Source organism: Protopterus annectens, chromosome 4.part1, assembly GCF_019279795.1.
Source record: "Protopterus annectens isolate FY-2018-M chromosome 4.part1, PAN1.0, whole genome shotgun sequence".
Classification (NCBI taxonomy): domain Eukaryota; kingdom Metazoa; phylum Chordata; order Ceratodontiformes; family Protopteridae; genus Protopterus; species Protopterus annectens.
The window spans coordinates 792858658-792878320 of record NC_056734.1 but is presented as its reverse complement, the minus strand read 5'-3'; the positions used below and the strand labels follow the sequence as shown (position 1 = coordinate 792878320).

The 19663-nt window shown below is 38.6% G+C and overlaps 1 protein-coding gene across 2 annotated transcripts in view; it reads right to left on the bottom strand.

The window, feature by feature from the left end:
* Positions 1–19663, bottom strand: part of LOC122801055 (poly(U)-specific endoribonuclease-like) — a 212739-nt gene that overhangs the window by 150934 nt on the left and 42142 nt on the right. For both annotated transcript variants that reach the window (XM_044070538.1, XM_044070537.1), the window contains exon 2: positions 10214–10357. In XM_044070538.1, the coding sequence (XP_043926473.1) occupies positions 10214–10357 (144 nt within the window). The remainder of the gene's footprint in view (positions 1–10213; positions 10358–19663) is intronic.

Sequence of the window (19663 nt, the reverse complement as noted above, 5' to 3'; positions counted from 1 at the left end):
CAGCTACCTGTCAGGTGCCAGGATCCACCTCATAACGCATGCACTCAAGTCACTCCACAACAAGTACAGATATGACTCTGTCGTTGTCCATGTTGGAGTGAATGACTTGAGACGTACCTCCCTGGACTACATGAAAAGAGACATGGAAGAGCTCTCAGATCATGTGGCCCAGGCAGGTATGACCATAGCCCTGAGTAGCATCCTGCCTTCACCCAGAATGATACCACAGTATAAGGACAAAATGATTGACTTCAACAATTGGCTAAGCTTCTGGTGTCATTCAAAGGGGATCCAGTATCTGTCTGCCTGGGACGACATGATCGACAAACCACGATGCCTTGCCAGAGATTGTATGCACCTGTTACCCCTGGGAGTCAGGTTACTGGCTAAAGCTCTCACCACCCCTATAGTGCTTTTTTTAGGAAAGGTTCAAAGGACAAAACCACCACCCTAACAGATACAAGCATGCAAAATCTGAAGGTAATGCTACTCAATGCTAGAAGTCTAAACCTCAAAATGCACTCTCTCGAGGCACTCCTAAAAATGGAGAACATTGATATCTGTGCAATAACTGAGACCTGGTTCAAGGCTCCAGAGAGCACTCCTGCAATACCAGGCTACAACTCTTACCACACTTTTCGGCCACCAAACCAAGACTGAAACACTAAAGGTGGAGGAGTGTCCATATTCACCAAGGATATTCACACCTCAAGGCTAGTTGCCCAACACAATGAAGCTGAAATTCTTCAGGTACAACTAAAACTACGTAAGACTGCAATCCAAATTGTAGCTTGCTACAGATCCCCCACCATGCCCCAGGATTTTCACTACACCTTTCTAAACATACTGGACAAGATACAACCAAACACCCTAATATTGGCCGATTTCAACTACCCTGCCATTAACTGGGAAAACTACTCGGGTACGAACACCTTTTCCCAACAGTTCTTGGAATTCATAAATTCCAATGCCCTGGATTAACTAATCTATTGTCCCACCAGGGGCTCCAATATCCTGGACATGGTCATTAACAACATGGTAGATAGAGGCTCCACACCAGTGGTCACCCCCTCATTGGTTAGGTTTGACCATAAGCACATCCCCCTTGACATCCACATCCCACCCCGACTCCCCAGTAAGGAAACCTCTGTAAAAAAACTTCTCCAAAGCCAACTTCATGCTACTCAAGTCAGAAGTGACAAACTTCATGACACCCATGCAGATGGGAGCTGAAAGTTCGACTGCTGAATCCTACACTAATGCACTGTATGAGCACATCCACTTGTGCATGGATCGTGCCATCCCAAACTGAACCAAGATGCTCTCCTCCAAAAAAAGAAGCCAATCTGTTGATCCCCTGCCATAAACAAACTATACAACAGAAGAAAGAAACTGTTGCAGAAAAGAGGAAAATCCCAGAATCCAAAAAACTCCCTTACCAGCCTCAGTAAGAAGCTGAGATCCCTCATAAAATCCTCCAATGCTAGTTACGTAAATAAAATTGCTAAAAATTCCAAAGACAACCACAAAGCATTCTATAGTTATGTCAAGAATCTAAATGGCAATGCTCAGATATGCTCTGAGCTACAACAGAATGACATTAAATATACTGATCCCAAGGATATTGCCAATATCCTGGCAGATTGATTTAGTGCAAACTTCACCCCCCCTCACCCCCTAAAGGGCCCATCTCAATACCAAAAGATTGCCAAATTCCGATAATCACGGCCACACAGGTAGAAACCGCACTCTACAAAGCTAAGAATACAGCATCCATGGGACCAGATGACATCCCAGGCTGTGTACTACATGAACTATAAAATGAGCTGGCTCCTCACCTAAGTGTCATGTTTAATCATAGCCTCACCTCAGGCTTCATGCCCACCAAGTGATGCACAGCTACAGTTATCCCACTCCACAAGGGGGGATCCACCTTGGATCCCAGGAACTAACGTCTCATCAGTCTGACCAGCCTGATCTGCAAAGGCATGGAACGCATTATCATGGAATTTATAAACAAAGACATTGTCAACGTTCAAACACCGGACTCCACCCAGTTTGGGTTTGTGAAGGGCCGATCTTGCCTCCTGAACCTGAATGACTTCTTCAAATCAGTCTCCAGAGCTGTGGATGAGGGTAAGATGGTCCACACAGCCTTTCAGGACCTCACCAAGGCCTTCAACACCATCCCACACTCTGGAATCATAGATAATCTTACTAAGCTGGGTATAAATCCCTATGTCACTCAATGGGTTGCCACCTGGCTTACTGATAGAACCCAGAATGTAAAAGTAGTCGACTCCAAATCCAGCTCCAGACAAGTGACAAGTGGAGTACCTCAGGGTTCAGTCCTGGGAACGCTCTTGTTTGGCATCTACTTCTCTGAAGTACAGGCCAATACTAAGGGACTCTGGCTAACAAAGTTCGCAGATGACTGCAAACTGGGAGCCATTATTGAATCCCCAAATAATGTGGATATTCTACAAAAGAGCCTTACAGAAGCAGATGCTTGGTGCCAGAGCTATGGGCTCAAGCTTAATGCCAAGAAATGTATAGTTATCCCCTTTGGGAAAAACCATGTACACATGAATTACCACATAGGTGGCAATACACTAAACATTGAAAGTGTGATGAGAGACTTTGGGACACAGGTGGACAGTGGTATTACCTTCGATAGCCACATTGCCGCAACAGTCAGGAAATCCTTCTATGTGACACACCTCATCACTAAGGGCTTTTTATCCAGAAAAAAGGAGGTCCTTGTCCCACTGTACTCATCCCTCATTAGACTCATTATAGAGTACAATGCCCCATTTGGTATGTACATCACAAGACATCTGCAACAGCTGGAAAGGCCACAGAAATACCTCACTAAAAGAATCACAGGCCTAAAGCAGATGCCTTATATTGACTGTCTAAAAAAACTCCAGCTATACTCTGTGGCATATCGTCTACTCAGAGGCAATCTCTGCTTAGCATAAAAGGCCATGTCAAACCCTGAGCTGTTGAACATGCTCCACTTAAAAGAAATCCCAATCCCTCAGAGCCACACACTCCAGGGATCAAAACCTTGTCATCACAATGAACAAAACATGCTGGAGGGATAGGTGCCTGACCCAGAGACTCCCCATACTCTGGAATAGACTGCCCATACATGTCAAGCAGAGCGCCTCTTTGGCCCACTTCAAAAGGAACCTTGACGATTGGATGGGAGATAGGAAATTCTTCATGGGAATCATGTCAGTCGCCCTGCTAGACAGAGGTCCAGGGAAGTAAATATTGTGGGAAGAAATATCCAGGGAATTGTTATGGCTAGGATTGTATAGGCCCTAGGGCCAATAGCCTAGTACCAACTTATCAACCTATGAAGCTATATAGCTATATAGATATAGAAATTAGTAGCATGGAGTATGGGAGTATAACAGTTTAATTTTTTGTTGTTGTTTGGTTTGCATGCTATATGGCCTTTCCTTATGTATGCATATTGACATGATGACTTTTGCATTGTCAGCCTTTTCATCTTGACTTTATTGATGTTGACATTTGTATATTTTGATTAAGCAGTTCCATATATGTTTAACTATCTATTAATGTATGCCTCTGTCTATCTGTATCTCTCTGTCTATGTGTGCATGTGGGTCAGTAATTTATTTGACTCTCCTTTACATTGACATTTACTTGTCAACAAAATGTCTTTAACTAAACAGATGCTCGACAGGTGTGTGATTACCACATTACAGGGGATTGGAATATGCTCATTCCCAGTTATTGTGTGATCTTGTAGTTAGAATATAAAACCTAGCAGTAAATGGTGTGTGTGTGTGTGTGTGTGTGTGTGTGTGTGTGTGTGTGTGTGTGTGTGTGTGTGTGTGTGTGTAGATAGAGTAAACCCCCTGCACCACCAGTAATGTGATACATTTATAATATACATATATATATATATATATATATATATATATATATATATATATATATATGTGCGTGTGTGTGTGTATATATATATATATATATATATATATATAAATATAAATATATGTATATATATATATATATATATATATATATATATATATATATATATTTGTATGTATATGTTTGTGTGTATGTGTGTGTATAGGAAGATATATGAACAATTATTAATATTCTCATGTAGGAAAAGATGTTTGGTTTCACTTAGAATTTAGAAAAAGAAATAATTCCTAAAACAAACAAAGAAACAAAAAGAAAGCCCATGGCAAATAGAAAATGGGATCATTTGATCTTTTTTACATAATAAATGAAGAATGCAGAGACTTTGTATCCAATATTTTGTGACATAATAGGAAAAATGTGAGCTTTACGTGTTTCACCTTTTGCTTGTTTTAGGAGATATTGTTTAAGATGGTGCTGCCTAGTTTGTTGACACCAAAACATTAAAGGATCACAACTGTACTACAGCATCAAGAAAACAGCCTTTCCTGTAATGCATGTTGGAAAAAAAGAACAAAAATTATCTGATGGTGGCTTGTTGTTCACCTACTTATTTCCTGCATACTCTGCTGTAACCCTTAACTTCCATAACTTATTTTGTGTTAATTATGGTGTTCAGAACTTTTTATCTACGTCTTTTGCATGGGAATGCAAACCATTGATATACACATTATACACAGAATACATGGAGTGAACACAGCCATCTGGTAATGCATCAGTCATCTTCTTGCAAGTTAATCTATGCAGCCACCATGTTCTGGTAACTGCCTAATTTCCTGTGCTAAATCACCTTGACTCCATGGTTACAGAAGATATTATTCAGTAGTTATCTCTTTGTAATGCGGTATTAGAGGCTTAATAACAGAATTTATAAATGTACTCAAAATAATTATGCATAGGAATTTAGAAAGTCATTCAATCTTCAGCAAAGTCTACCAGCCAAATTTTCATTTTGTGTCAGGCCTTTGTAGATGGACACGCATCAGTCATGCGTGGCACTGTCACTGAGTTGTGTGAGGCGGAGTATGTATACACCATAAAGGAACAATGGACTCTAGAAGTTTTGTATCATGAGGAGGTTAAAGATGACATGTAACCTTGCTTCTGTAATCCATTTTGCAACAGTAAAAAATCAAGCTGCCACAGATGAGTTTGGTGCCACATCTATACCAACTACAGAAAACTGCTAAAAGAAACTCCTTACAGATTGCCCTACTTGGAAATATGAGTTTTTTACGGAGATGAACTTCCTCATATCCCCCACTGCAAGGCCAATGCTTTTGCATCTCTTAGGTTCATAGGTACATACTAGGCTAATAACCACTAGGGCCTTCATAAGCCTAATCATGCAACCCAACCCAATTCCATCATGTATAAATTCTTAAAAGTAGAGTTCCCCAAAATGGGGAGATAGGTCTTCCTTTTAGGCTGGTTGTTGCAACAGACTTTAGCAAACTTAGACATTGTCAGTATTTTTAGATTTTACATTTAATCCAGTAGTACAGAAGTTGAAGTTTTATCTGAAAGATTCATAGGTGCTTCTGGACATTCTTAATAAGAACAAATTTAGAAGAACATAAACTGTGTTAATTATCATGGGCGTAACCTCTTTATATACTTCTATTATTCAAAAACACTGCAATTGAATATGTGAAAGATTTTAGTAATGAATTGGTGAAGACTATAGAATTATTGCTTGAATTAGTTTTAGATAATATATATTTTTTGAGTTTGATAATACATATTACATCCAGATCAAGGGAGTCACAGTGTAAACCCATATCACTCTGGTGTTCTCCAACTTAGTTATGAGTTGGTGAGAATATACGTTTCTGAAAAAAAAATACTTTTTTGCAAGATATCGATGCAGTTTAGATTTATTGATAACCTAGTGTTATTATGCCATAGAAGTGAAGATGAATTTCAGCAATTGTTTACAGATTTATATAACAGCACTGTTTTTTTTCTTTCACAAAAGGCAATAAAGTTCATTTTGTCAATTTTTTGGATCTAACCATTGAGTTAGATATTACTAATTAATCTTTCTAAAGTAATATTTTTCATAAAAACACATTTGTAACTATTTATTTTATAGTAGTCAACATCCATAATTTATTGAATATAATGTCATTAAAGGACAATTTATTAGGTTAAGTAATTTGATCAGCAGAGATGCAGTGTTCCAGAATGAAATTAACATAATAAAAGATACGTTCCTAGACAGAGGTTATAAAGAAGAAAGACTACAATCTGTTAAAGAAGAAATTAAGGATAAAAGAATTGCTAATTATCCACCTATTTTGTTAAAAGTTTATTCTAAAAATAAATCCATTGACCTTACAAATTGTTTCATAAGAGCATTCTCTTTGCTATTTTCTGTTGACACAAAAGAAATTAAAGACACGTTAGAGAATAATTGGAAAATTATATCTTAATTGGCATGAGAGTTCTGAAGATCTTGGTGCCCAAACTTGTCTATTCGTCAGCTCAGCTCAAGCTTGCTAATAGTTTGCGTGGTGATGTGAGGTATTGCCAGCTATATCAGAAGAAGTAAGGCAGTGGATGTGTAACATATGTCATCATATTTAGTGGGATTTTTGTAAAGAATTATATGTTATTTGTATATCAAACAGATTTGTACAGGTGCTTGTGTTGAAAATGTATTTGTAAAGCTGCTTGTGTTAAAAATGTGCCAACAGTGGGTCCTGTTGGACAGAAAAATAAATACACCTGGAGAGTGGAAGAGAACAGATTAATCTCAGTTCAGCTAACTTTGAAAAGAGTCTGAAATTAAATTACATGGTTTAGGCCATAAAGATTGTATCTTACAGTTCTGATTGCAGCCAGATGCAAAATGCATGTGAAAATCAAGACTAGAAATCTTACTGGATTGTCCTTAGGGGTGAATTAATTGCTACCATGAAAGGGTGGAAATTTTTAAAGTGGTTTTGTAGCTTCTAGATGCTATAACACATCTTGGCAAAGCTGCATTATGACACATATGTGATAGATTCTGATTTAGTTTCTAATAAAGGGGATGGTGTGGGAACCAGATGTCAGATGGCCAGCTGTATGTGATGTCATTCTGTAATCCAGCACTGAAATGATGTTTTAATACTAGATGTGACAGAAGTCTCAGGGCAGTCTGTGTGTGTGTGTGTGTGTGTGTGTGTGTGTGTGTGTGTGTGTGTGTGTGTGTGTGTGTGTGTGTGTGTGTGTTTGAAAATCAAATCTCAAAGAGAGTGTGTGTGTGTGTGTGTGTGTGTGTGTGTGTGTGTGTGTGTGTGTGTGTGTGTGTGTGTTTGAAAATCAAATCTCAAAGAGAGAGTGTGTGTGTGTGTGTGTGTGTGTGTGTGTGTGTGTGTGTGTGTGTGTGTGTGTGTGTGTGTGTGTGTATGTGTGCGTGCATGTGTGTGTGTGTGTGTGTGTGTGTGTGTGTGTGTGTGTGTGTGTGTGAGCTACTTGGAGCAGGGGCACAAAGCAATAGTTTCATAGAGAGGGTGGTGGAGGACTTGGTTTGGAACATTCGTTTGAGGACTCAACTCTACAGCTGTGGTCAATGTGGAGTCTTATTTGGGGCCTAGTGAGAGAGAGGGAAACACAGCCCCAGGAGGTAAATGTGTTCTTCGTGTTCTCTTAATGGTAATTGTACTTGGTACAGAGAGCAGCATCTGGAACTACTGTGCGTATTTATTTTTGTTCCAAGTGAACATCCCTCCCCAGTGTCATTGGTGAGGATTTAGGCTCCTTGATTATCGGCCTAGAGGAAAGATGTCACAGTCTGTGCACATGGAAGGTGCCCTAATGCTTTGGAATCTGACCATCTGTTATATCCTTTTCAGGATATGACTCTTATAGCTTAGGATATTACAGCAGTGATTATTCAAATATCTACTGTTAGTGATGCATTTACTAACATAAATGTACATTCTGGAAAGAAAGAAAAAAACATATGACAATAAAAGGCTCAAGGTGCAGACACTGTTTTTGTTGTCCTTTGTGGTAAAAAATGATTTACTTTACCAAATACCAAAGGACACTCTTTTAATCTATTATATTAAAATCATATTTGTTCTCTGACCTTTATATCAGAGTTAGTCGGCTCTTCTGTGCCCAGACAAATGACTACTTACATAAAATAAATGCATGAGAAAATAATGAGGAAATGTAATGGTTATGTTTTAACAGTACAAAGAACATTTTGCAGAAAGATGGAGGAAGCCATCAAGTTATACAGAGTATGCTTAATGTCCGTTATTTTAACTGTTCTGCTTCTCTTCTCATTTCTGACTTTGTATTTTTTTTAATTCTTTTTCCCTAGGCTGAAACTGAAAATCAACCCGTTATATGTTTAATTGACCTGTTCAAAATATGTTCATATATACTATTTTAAATTATTGTAAAACATAAACGTATGGGCATATCATAAGTTTCTGTTATTCCCTGGGAGCATTTTGTAGAATTGAACCCCTTTAGTGGCTCTTTCACTGGCAAAACTGGAATGTCACTACCCCATTTAAACAAAAGGACTGGCATTAGTGATTTTTTGTAATGCTTTGTTTGTAATCTGATTTTTGACAAAAGCATATTAAGACATTTTATGACTTATCTTACATATTTTTTATGAACTTTAAAATGTTTTCCTACAAGCTTTTTTATATTTTTCTTGTAGCAACATGTTACAGCTGTGACAAAACGGTCAGTATTATTTTTACAAAGTGTTTACCTTTTTTCTACTTAATGCGATTACAAATAGTATATTAAAAGGATGTGTATGTGTAGGATACTCAGGGATGCCTTTTTCAAAAACACTTTTTTTTACCTTTTTCCGAATATCTAATTGTTGACATTTTCTAGCTTCAGTGCTTTTTTATTGTATTCTGATAAGTGTCATGAATTCTTGTTCTGCAGTCCACTCCTTGAACTAGAAAATACAGTTCCACGTAATATATACAAGTTTGCTATGAACTTCCTTTGAATTTAATGGGATCTTTTCACATGCCCAAGCTTTAATCTAAACATATTATGAGACAGTGGTACTTAACCTATTAATGAAAGCTGACTATTATCTACTATAAACTATGTGATTAAAATATAAATTAAATAAAAGAAAATTAAATTGCATGTGTGCAGTATATACAGAACTAAATAGGACATATATGCCCTGGAAAATGCTCATGCACATTTATGTTTGTTTCAGAATAATCTTGTAATAGTAATATTTCCATCCACCGGTATTTTACATAACCTATTTAAATCCTTTCATCCTTTTTAGGTACATGGGAATGCCTGAAATTATCCTGAAGCCAGTGAGCATAAGTTATTGAAACTTACTTTGAACATGGTTGGACAGGATGTTGGTCTATTGCAGAATGCATTCTCATTTACTCACTCATAAACTACGTGTGCATCTCAAGTAATTTCAGGAGCATATTTTCCCAGCTACATACCTTGGGATATGGGAGGAAACTAACACCTGCAGAAATGCATTTATAGAAATAGTAACAGACATGCAGTCTGAGTTAAAATTCTGAGCGGTGTAGTCTGGTCCAATGAAACAGAGGCTGTGGCTATCACTTCATCCCATATGACCCTGATTCTAGCGGTATGCGTGCAAAAGAATACAGACAGTGAGAGACAAGAGTGAGTATTCTGCATGAAGGGTTTGGGCAAAAACCCTGTCAGAGGAGAAACAATTTGGTAGAAAGCTTTATGGTATATTTTTACACTCAGGAAATCAGGGACATGACCTGGCCAGGAAGTGCATGCAGTTAAGTTAAAAACTGTGTCTGTGCTGAAGCATGTACTCCTAATTGCTCAGCACGACAGATCACTGAAATGCACCTGTGGGATGACAAATATATAGGCTGTAAGAAGCATCAAGACATTTCATAGCTCCTGTTACTGCATGGCTTAGGTCCCACATTTTAGCTTCTTCCTTCTGGTGTCATGCAATGTTTAGAGGAATGAGGGCTGAAAAAGCTGATACAGGACATGGTTCGATGGTTTCTGGGCTGCTGTGGCAAATTCAGCTTAAAAAGTTTAGGACAATGACAGTGTATATGATAGTTAATTTACAGGTCTGACTGTTTTACAAAATCTCCAAATGCCAATAATTACAATACCCTCTTGTATGTACATAGACTGATAATGGTTCACTATGCATAAATTTATCAATTTATATCAAGAAGCATAAGAAAATGATAGTTCTACATTATTTCACAGTTTTCATAACTGTAATTACCTGGGTGGCAAACTGCATTATAATCAAAGCAGCAGTCTCCATACTTTTCACATTCTGGATCACACCAGCATTGGTATGAATCTGATCTGCATCCTCTGCAACATATTTTTGTGCCATTTGGATGTAGACATGAATCAGTTTGACCTAAGGAAAACAAGTACACTGTAAGCATCACTTGCATGAAAAATGAAAATTGTAATTTATATGAAATGAGAACTAAAACATATATTCTTAAATAACATACATCAATATTAGGCAGACATACAGGATATTACGAGAAACATATAAACAGGAAGATGAGAGTTAAAGCTTTTTGAGGAGCTCTTAGCATTTGTGCAGGCTGGCAGTGGAGCTCTGGCAGCTCTTAGCATCTGTGCAGGCTGGCTGTGGAGCTCTGGCAGCTCTTAGCATCTGTGCAGGCTGGCAGTGGAGCTCTGGCAGCTCTTAGCATCTGTGCAGGCTGGCAGTGGAGCTCTGGCAGCTCTTAGCATCTGTGCAGGCTGGCAGTGGAGCTCTGGGAGCTGGTATAGGAACTACAGTAGACTCTTATATCCCAGGGCTAGATAACCTGTTGGCAGACAACCTGAGTAGATGCCCCTGAGACCTAAACAAAATAATGTTAGAGAGAGAAAGATTGAGGTCTTTCTTGACTTAGTCCAGCTGTGGTCTGTGCCATACATTGTATATGTTTGTAATTTACTTGTTTGTTGTTTGTCATTGGAGCTTTTCTCCTCAGGTCTCCACTGAAAACGGGCTCTTCTTGGCCCAGTGGACTTCCCTGGTCATCAAACTGAAATAAATAAGTAAAAGTAGATCTCTCTGCCTCTACCCTAAACAAACAACTGAAGTTGTGCTCCAGATCCTGCCAGAAAGGGTTGTGGCAGATGGATGCCTTTTCTCTTGAACAGGAGTCTCTGCATTCACTCATTACCCTTCATCCCTAGGGGATTTTTTTCTTAAATGAGTGAAAAAGAAACTGTATCTTTATTGATTTAAAAAAATGTTTTTGTTTTGTAGTCACCAGTGTAAAATCAGTATTAATTTATATTAAGGAATGAGGGTAAGGTGGTTCACACAGCCTATCTTGACCTCGCCAAGGCTTTTGACACCATCCCCCATTCTGGAATTATAGCTAAACTCACTAAACCAGGTATAAATCCCTACGTCACAAGATGGGTTGCCAACTGGCTCACTGACAGAACCCACACTGTAAAAGTTGCAGACTCCAAATCTGACCTCAAACCAGTGACAAGTGGAGTACCACAGGGTTCAGTCCTGGGACCTCTCCTGTTTGGTATCTACTTTTCTGAAGTACAGGCTAACACAGAAGGCCTCTGGCTAATGAAGTTTGCAGATGACTGCAAACTAGGAGCCATAGTCAAGTCCCCAAATGATGTGGACATTCTACAGAAGGGCCTCGCTGAGACAGATGCCTGGTGTCAGAGCCATGGCCTCAAGGTCAACGCCAAAAAGTGTAGTGTCATCCCCTTTCATAAAAACTCTGTACCTATGAACTACCACATAGGCAGCAATCTACTTAACACTGAATGTGTGATGACCTTGGGACGCAGGTGGACAGTAGTCTCTCCTTTGATGGTCACCACCACAGTAGTCAGGAAGTCCTTCTATGTGGCACACCTCATCATAAAAGGGTTCTCATCCAGGAAAAAAGAGGTCATTGTTCCCCTCTATTCAACACTCATTAGACCCGTAATAGAGTACAATGCCCCTTTTGGAATGCACCTCACAAGACATCTGCAGCAGCTGGAAAGACCACAGAAGAACCTCACAGAGAGGATTACTGGCCTCAAACAAATGCCCTACACTGACCGTCTCAAAAAACTCCAGCTTAACTCCGTAGTATATCGCCTACTCTGAGGTGATCTCTGCCTAACATATAAAGCTATGTCAAACCCAGAGCTGTTGGACATGATACACCTAAAGAAATCCCAACCACTCCGAGCTACACGCTCTAGGGACCTAAACCTTGTCACCACAATAAACAGGACATGCTGAAGGGATAGATTCCTGTCCCAGAAACTTCCCATACTCTGGAACAGGCTACCCATCTATGTCGAGCAAAGTTCTTCATGAGTACTCTTCAAGAAAAATCTTGATGAGTGGATGGGAAATAGGAAATACACCCCGGGGATCACTTCTGCATCTCTGCTGGACAGTGGCACAGGAAAATAACTTTCTTGGGTGGCATAAGCCCGGGAACCTTGTTGGCTAGGCTTACATAGGCCCTTGGGCCGATAGCCTAGTACCTACCTATGAACCTATGAACCTATTTATAATTCTGCACTGTGGTCTTTAGAATGGACCCATCTAAATAGGGTCATATACTAATAAAGACATATGCTCCTTATTTAATTATTTAACAATCCCATATATTGTTCTGAAGCAGCTGAAGCAATGCAAAATGAAGTAAAAGAAAAGGAGGATAACATTAAGCTTGAAAGGAACATTTTTTGTACATCTGATAGCTATTATATCATCATTTCTGAAGGTCACATCTTTATTGTTTTACATTTGTTTTTATGCTCCTTGACTTCAGTGGCATATATATATATATATATATATATATATATATATATATATATATATATATATATGGATATATATATATATATATATATATATATATATATATATATATATATATATATATATATATATATATGCCAGTCTGTAGTCATGGACTGCATTAAAGTATTTTCTATTGCATAAAATACAGTATTAAGATAGGTAGCTTTATGCTTATTTTATATAGCTACTAGGTAAAAAGGCACTGAAGAAGAAATCAGTTATTCATATGTAAGTATTATTAAATTCCTAAGTTCTTGAATACTTTATCTGTTTTGCAATCCATTTAGATCCAGTGAATTTTGATCACTCTCTACTTCCTCTTTTCTCAATGTCCTTTGTTGTGCTCTGTATATTGCAAAGATTTTTTTCAGAATAATTGTCAATTAAAACTGACTAAAGGGGGCGTGGCCAAAATGCCAGTCTGATAGCAGCAGAAATCCATAGCTCTGCTTAGATTTTAATATCCTGACAAGAAATATACTTTAATTTTTAGAAAAATCTAACTAAAAGCATACTTAAATTTAGATTAACATGGGCTTTTTATTATTTTCTAAAAATTAATACATAGTCAAGAGAATTTTTTAATTATGCCTGTCAAGACATTTTCTACTGGAGATCTTAACATGAGCAACTCTAAGAACCCACACCAGGAGAGTGCAGTGAAGAAAAAACTACATCTTATCATAACAAACATCCAAGAACTGTCACTAAAAAATGGACAAATTCGAAAACAAAATGGATATTATTAAACAAGAATGCAGTAAGCAACTGGAACTTCTAAATGGAATAGTAAAAAAAAAAAAAAACAGTAACTGACCTAGATACTAGAGTGACAGAAAATGAAAATCACAATAAATTTCTTCTGAAACAAAACACCAGGCTGATTGAGAAACTGAAAGACCTTGAAAGTAGATCAAGGACAGATATAAGAATATATGGAATTCCTGAGAAGGAGGAGGGTGCTAACCTGATTCATTCCCTCAATAGGTGGTTTTCATCAGCACTAAACATGCCTGAATCCCTCTCTTTTGGAATTGCGAGGGCTCATCGGTCCCTGGCAAATCCAGCTTCATCTCTGAGTTCATCTAACCCCAGGTCTATAATAGTTAGATTTCCTTCCTCGCAAGACAAGGACTTAGTGCTGAAATCAGCTTGAACTAATTCCCCTATCAAGATGAGTGAAAAATGTATTTGTTTTTACAATGACTACACATCTACAGTCATATCCAGAAGAAAGGAGTGTGCTCCTCTAATTAAGTCCTTGAAAAAAGCCAATATTAAAGCTCAAATTATTTTTTCTGCAAGAATAAAAATCACCTTCCCAGAAGGAGTGAAGATCTTTGATTCCCTACAAGAAGCAGTAGAATTTATCCAAAAGAAGAAAATACTGCTGGACGTAGAAGAAATGGAGTGGTCATTCCAGAGTTTGAAGAGACAGGCAACAAATCATGGATGGTCTGTGAAAGAAGGAGCAAACAAAACTAAGAAAGTAAAGGACAAATTAATAAATTCCTTCTAATTTTAAATACTTTGTTTTATGAATCATAATATGTTTGATTCTGGAAAGCCTCTGCTGTAAGATAATGTGAATCATCTTTATTATTAACTTTCTCTTTTCCTTTCTATATCTGCTTATAATTACATATAGTACTGAATATTTAAATAACATTCTCTCTCTTTCTCTCTCTTTCTTTCTTCCCATTTTTTTGTTGCTAATGTTCCTTTTCTTTCTTTTCTCCATTGTAAGTACTTTACATACTTTTCCATTTTAAATAACTACAAATGGTGTATCTTCTAATTCTTCAGTAATACTATAATTTGACTTAATACCAAAGTGCATTTTTTTCTAGTGGGTCAGTGGTGGGGTAAGAAGGTGTTTCTGATTAGTGTTTCTAACTAGATGTTTTAGACTCTTTATTTAGATACATATAAACATTAATGCAGTCCATTAATAGTGTTTTATAGATAGCTAAATACAAGATATATATATATATATATATATATATATATATATATATATATATATATATCCACACACACACACACACACACACACACACACACACACACACACACACACACACACACTAGGTTCCTTTGTTTTCTCTCTGGTTTGATTAACTGGTCGGTAAATGAAATATTGTAATATGATTTTTGATTTGAGGCAGCTGTTGTTACTTCTAAATAGCTGTTTTTATATGAAAGGGTTATTTTTTTTCATGATGTTGATGTTTTGTGAGGAAACTGGTGGCTTGTGTGACTGATCATTATGAAGATTCATGACATGCACTGACAAGGCAGCTTGAGTGTTTTTTTTTTTTTGCTTTCTGTAAACTCTAAAAGCTTCAAGATCTTAATTACCCTCTGAACATGATTTTTTTCTACACTAGAGACAATGTCTGCTGTGCATGAGCCTATTTAGATACTTTTAAACAAGTTTATGAAGCTGCTGCTTGAGAAAACAACCGTGATGACATCATTTGAACTTTTGAACTTTGTTAAATGGTTGTACTTAGATTCTTTTCTCTTTAAATTCTGTTATTCTCCACTTAGATACTTTAAATGGTAAATAATTAGTTCTGATAAAAGTGTTTAACTCCTTTAAAAATGCCTATGTTCTGTTATAGATGCATACATTCTGCAGATTCAGTGACACTATTAGTAACTAAATGAGGTATCACCAAACAAATCCTCACTATAGTTAAATCAAGCTGAACATGTGAAAGGAATCAGTATACAGTCATATGTTCTATAACCTACTACATAACATAAATATGTGAACTGGAGTACTGAAGTAAGCTCAGATGTGACGTGTAATTGTAATGGAGTGTTGAAGTCCCCTATTAAACACAAGGACCCCATACAGTGTACATACACATAAATCATGGGTACCAGACATATATATATAACACGTAATGAATAATAAATCAATACAAAAAAGCAAATATAATGCAAAGTAAATATTAAGCAATGCTAAGCATTGCACAGATCAGCTTAGTAGGTGTAAGCAATGTGTAGGTCAGCTAACTCAATTTGCCCAGTGATATACTCCCTTAAACAATGTCAACCTTAGGTAAGAAGGTTTTCCCATAGCTTAGCCTTTTCAAAACCATCAAATCACGGCAAAGTGAAGGAAGTCTGCCCTACTTAAACCCAACAGGCAGGAATACATCTCATAACTGGTTTTAGCTTCCTCTTGCAGGCATCATGTCAAGAATAGGAGAGGGAGTGCACTTTTGGGTGCAGCACTGAGGAATCCAGGAGTCCAGAGTCATGGCAGGACTCCTTGTCAAAGACCATGAGCAGAGACTGCTGCAGGGCCAGTACCAAGGTTCCCAATATAAAGCGGAAGCCTAAGACCATCTCTCCCATGACCTCCGATCACCACTGATATACCCCAAAATGGTGAGCAGATCAGGCATCACCATGCCGACCTGAAGTGATGAAAGGGGAATCCCTTGGATCAGTGGATCCAAGAGGCTAGGACAACAGGCGAGGTCCCAGTAGTGTGCAAGTATCACTCCAATACCTGTGTAATAATTGCCAGGTCATGTATATTATGGATAGGTATGGCTAAATATTCCTCTTATGTCCTTCACAGTGGCAAGTGATCAGGCTGTGAAACAGGAAACCCATGGCTGTTTCTTGCAGAGGTTGGGTTGCAAGGCAGGTTAGTAATACTCTTGCATGTACTCTCATAGGAAATAAATCTAACTGTATTGGTAAATCAATTGCCTGTATAAAGCCTGTATTGTATAAGGCAAGTACTGCATACACCAGTGAATATAGCAGGAAGAGTCTTATATAGGTTGTATGTAAATGAAAGCATAATAGCCTGACAATGAAGGTCTAACTGCTGGACTGCATGTGTTTACTCTGGTATCATATGGTAATGTAGATTTGCAATTACTTAATAGTACTGTTGTATTAAGCACTGTTACCCACAATGTACAACATAAATTAAAAACATGTAGGAATGTCCGTATATGACTGATGTAATCTCCAGAGGTCAGCTACTACAACTGGGAAAGACATAGACAGAAAACAGAGAAAAGCTTGAAAACAAAATCCAAATAGCGTACACAACTGAGACCTAAACTGTTGTATTTTTAGCACACACAGCCATGGTTCAAATCCTGGGAGTGGTAGTAATTTACATACAGAATCATACCCCACAACTGTACATATATGTCCAGAATGTCCAGTATATTGGCCCTTATCTGCTGTCTGTCACTGAGCCCCCCCTGGGAAATCAGTGGGATGATCCTAGACGCATAGGCTGCAAACAAGAAATACAACTGATTGTCACACATCTATAAGAACAAATCCATCACTCTAGCAACTCCCCAAAGTGTTATGAGAGTAATAAGCCAAGTATGTCCCATCTACACCACCATGTTGTCAAGCTGTGACTAGAGTGGGTACAGTAACTGAGTGAAATGTAAGTGCATAATACTAATGTAAAACTGGTACTTTGTGTGGCAACAGTCAGGTAGTGCTAACAAACATTGCTCCCACAATCAGATACGAACACTGTGCCCAGAAATAAAAGAGTGATACCCTGTACTGGTACTGTTTACTTTGGTATTGTATGGCATTGTTAGTGTTGCAGTTGCTCTGAATAATAAGGTAGTACTCATCACTGTCACCCACACTCTGCTACATAATATAACTGTCTAGGAAATCCTGTATAAGAGTGATGTAATGCAAGGTCAGAATGTAAAACCACAGGAGAATTATACACAGAAATTAGATAAGAGATAGATATGCAGCAATATCCATATAGCACATACAGCTGTGATGGATAGTGTTTTAGTGTTAGCAGGCACATACATGGTCTGAATCCTTGGAGTAGAAGTAGTCTGCATACAGAATCATACCCCACAACTGTACAGATATGTCCAGAATGTCCAGTATATTGGCCCATATCTGCTGCCTGTCACCCTGTCCCCCTGGGAAATCAGTAGGATGATCCCAGACGTATAGGCTGCAAACAAGACATACAATTGATTGTCACACATCTATAAGAAAAAAAAAACTGTTACTGTAGCAACTCCCCAAGCTGTTATGAGCGTAATAAGCCAAGTATGTCCCATCTAGACCCCCATGTTGTCAGGCTGTGACCAGAGTGTGTACAGTAACAGAGTGAGATGTAAGTGCAGAATACTAATGTGAAATCTGGTATTTTTTTGTGGCAACATTCAAGTAGTGCTAACAAACATTGCTCCCACAGGTATGTCAGATACGAACACTGTGCCGAGAAATAAAAGCTTGATACCCTGTACTGGTACTGTTTACTCTGGTATTGTATGACATTGTGAGTGTTGCAGAATGAATAATAAGGTATCACTGATCACTGTCACCCACACTGTGCTACATAATATAACTGTCTAGGAAATCCTGTATGAGTGTTGTAAGTCACTAAAAGTTGACAAGGGCAATAGTCTACATATGTCCTGGTTCACCTGCATGTGGTCAAGACATGGCCAGACTCTGTGCAAAAAGAGATGGACAGGTATGTGCATAACATCAACCTGGAATCTGGGTGTATGTGTAGAAACAGTTAGTGTTAACAAACAATTTCTCCACAGGTATACCAGGTAAGATGTGTATATTGCAGGTAAAACCAGTTCATGTATATAGATGCTGACAGCCATATCACTGTCCAAACTAAGGCAATAGGGTAGTGCAGTAATACTTGTAAGGTACAGATAACATCACTAACTAGGAAAGTAATGTGAACTACAGGAATATACTAGTTGTTAATTGACATCTTTCTCTCCCCCCACCATATCTCCAGCAATACACTAAATACCCACCTCAACTGGTATGTGATGACTTCACTGTCATGTTGGGACATATGTCCTATTGTTTGATAATTATTTAAATCTGTTTTTATGTGTGTGCTATGTTGAAATACTCCACCATTGGTGGCATGGTGCCATCAATGTATCTGCATGCTGTTGTTATTACCACTGTGATCCCATATATGCATGTGTTCCATTTGCTATGCAAATGTTCCATATCTGGTGTTTGGGTTAATGGGAATATCTATGCATGCTGTTATACCTAATCCTGGAATGTGTTGCTATTACTAACCCAAACATGTTGATAAACCATAAACACCATAGCACGTATGGGAATGCGGGTTAAAGCGGACCCACCTGTCCCACCTAAGCTGGCCGTGGCACTGGGCACCAGCACGTCTAGGGCTCAACCTGGGACCTCATTGTCCATTGGTCCTGCACAACCTTCAGGTGGAACCACCTCAAGGGGATGGGGCTCACCCCCCCCTTGGAGCAGGCGCGGGCAGGAACCTGTCAGCCATCACCAGGTATGGGTCGTGGTGTGTAGCGAGCTCAATCAGCAGTTTGGAGATCTGCTATGCCAGCTCGAGGGCCGTGTGTTGCAACTAGAGGGTCAGACTGGCTCTCCTACTCAACCCCCAGCACAGCCACCTTCGGGGTTGTGAATGTGCAGTGATGGCTGCCCATGGGTGGAGGACATCAGTCCCTCTGTCTCCACTATGGGGCTCATGGGCTTCCAAATTTCTAACACCCCTCCCCATCAAGGTGTTTACCCCCCACATGTGTCATATACAGCCCCTGTATGCACCTTGTTTGTCTTGTCTGTTAACCTTTCCAACCTACCTCCCCAAATATACCTACTATCCCTCCCCAACATCCCACTCTCACTGAAAAAAAATAAAGAGCAATCTGTTCCCAAAAAAATACATTGCCCCATACATAGCTGTCCATTTTGCACACATGTCCACTGGACACATGTAATCTGGTCTAATTGGCATCACAACATATGATTGTTGTCCTCACCCCTCTCCCAGGGGTTTGAGTGTCCAAATCT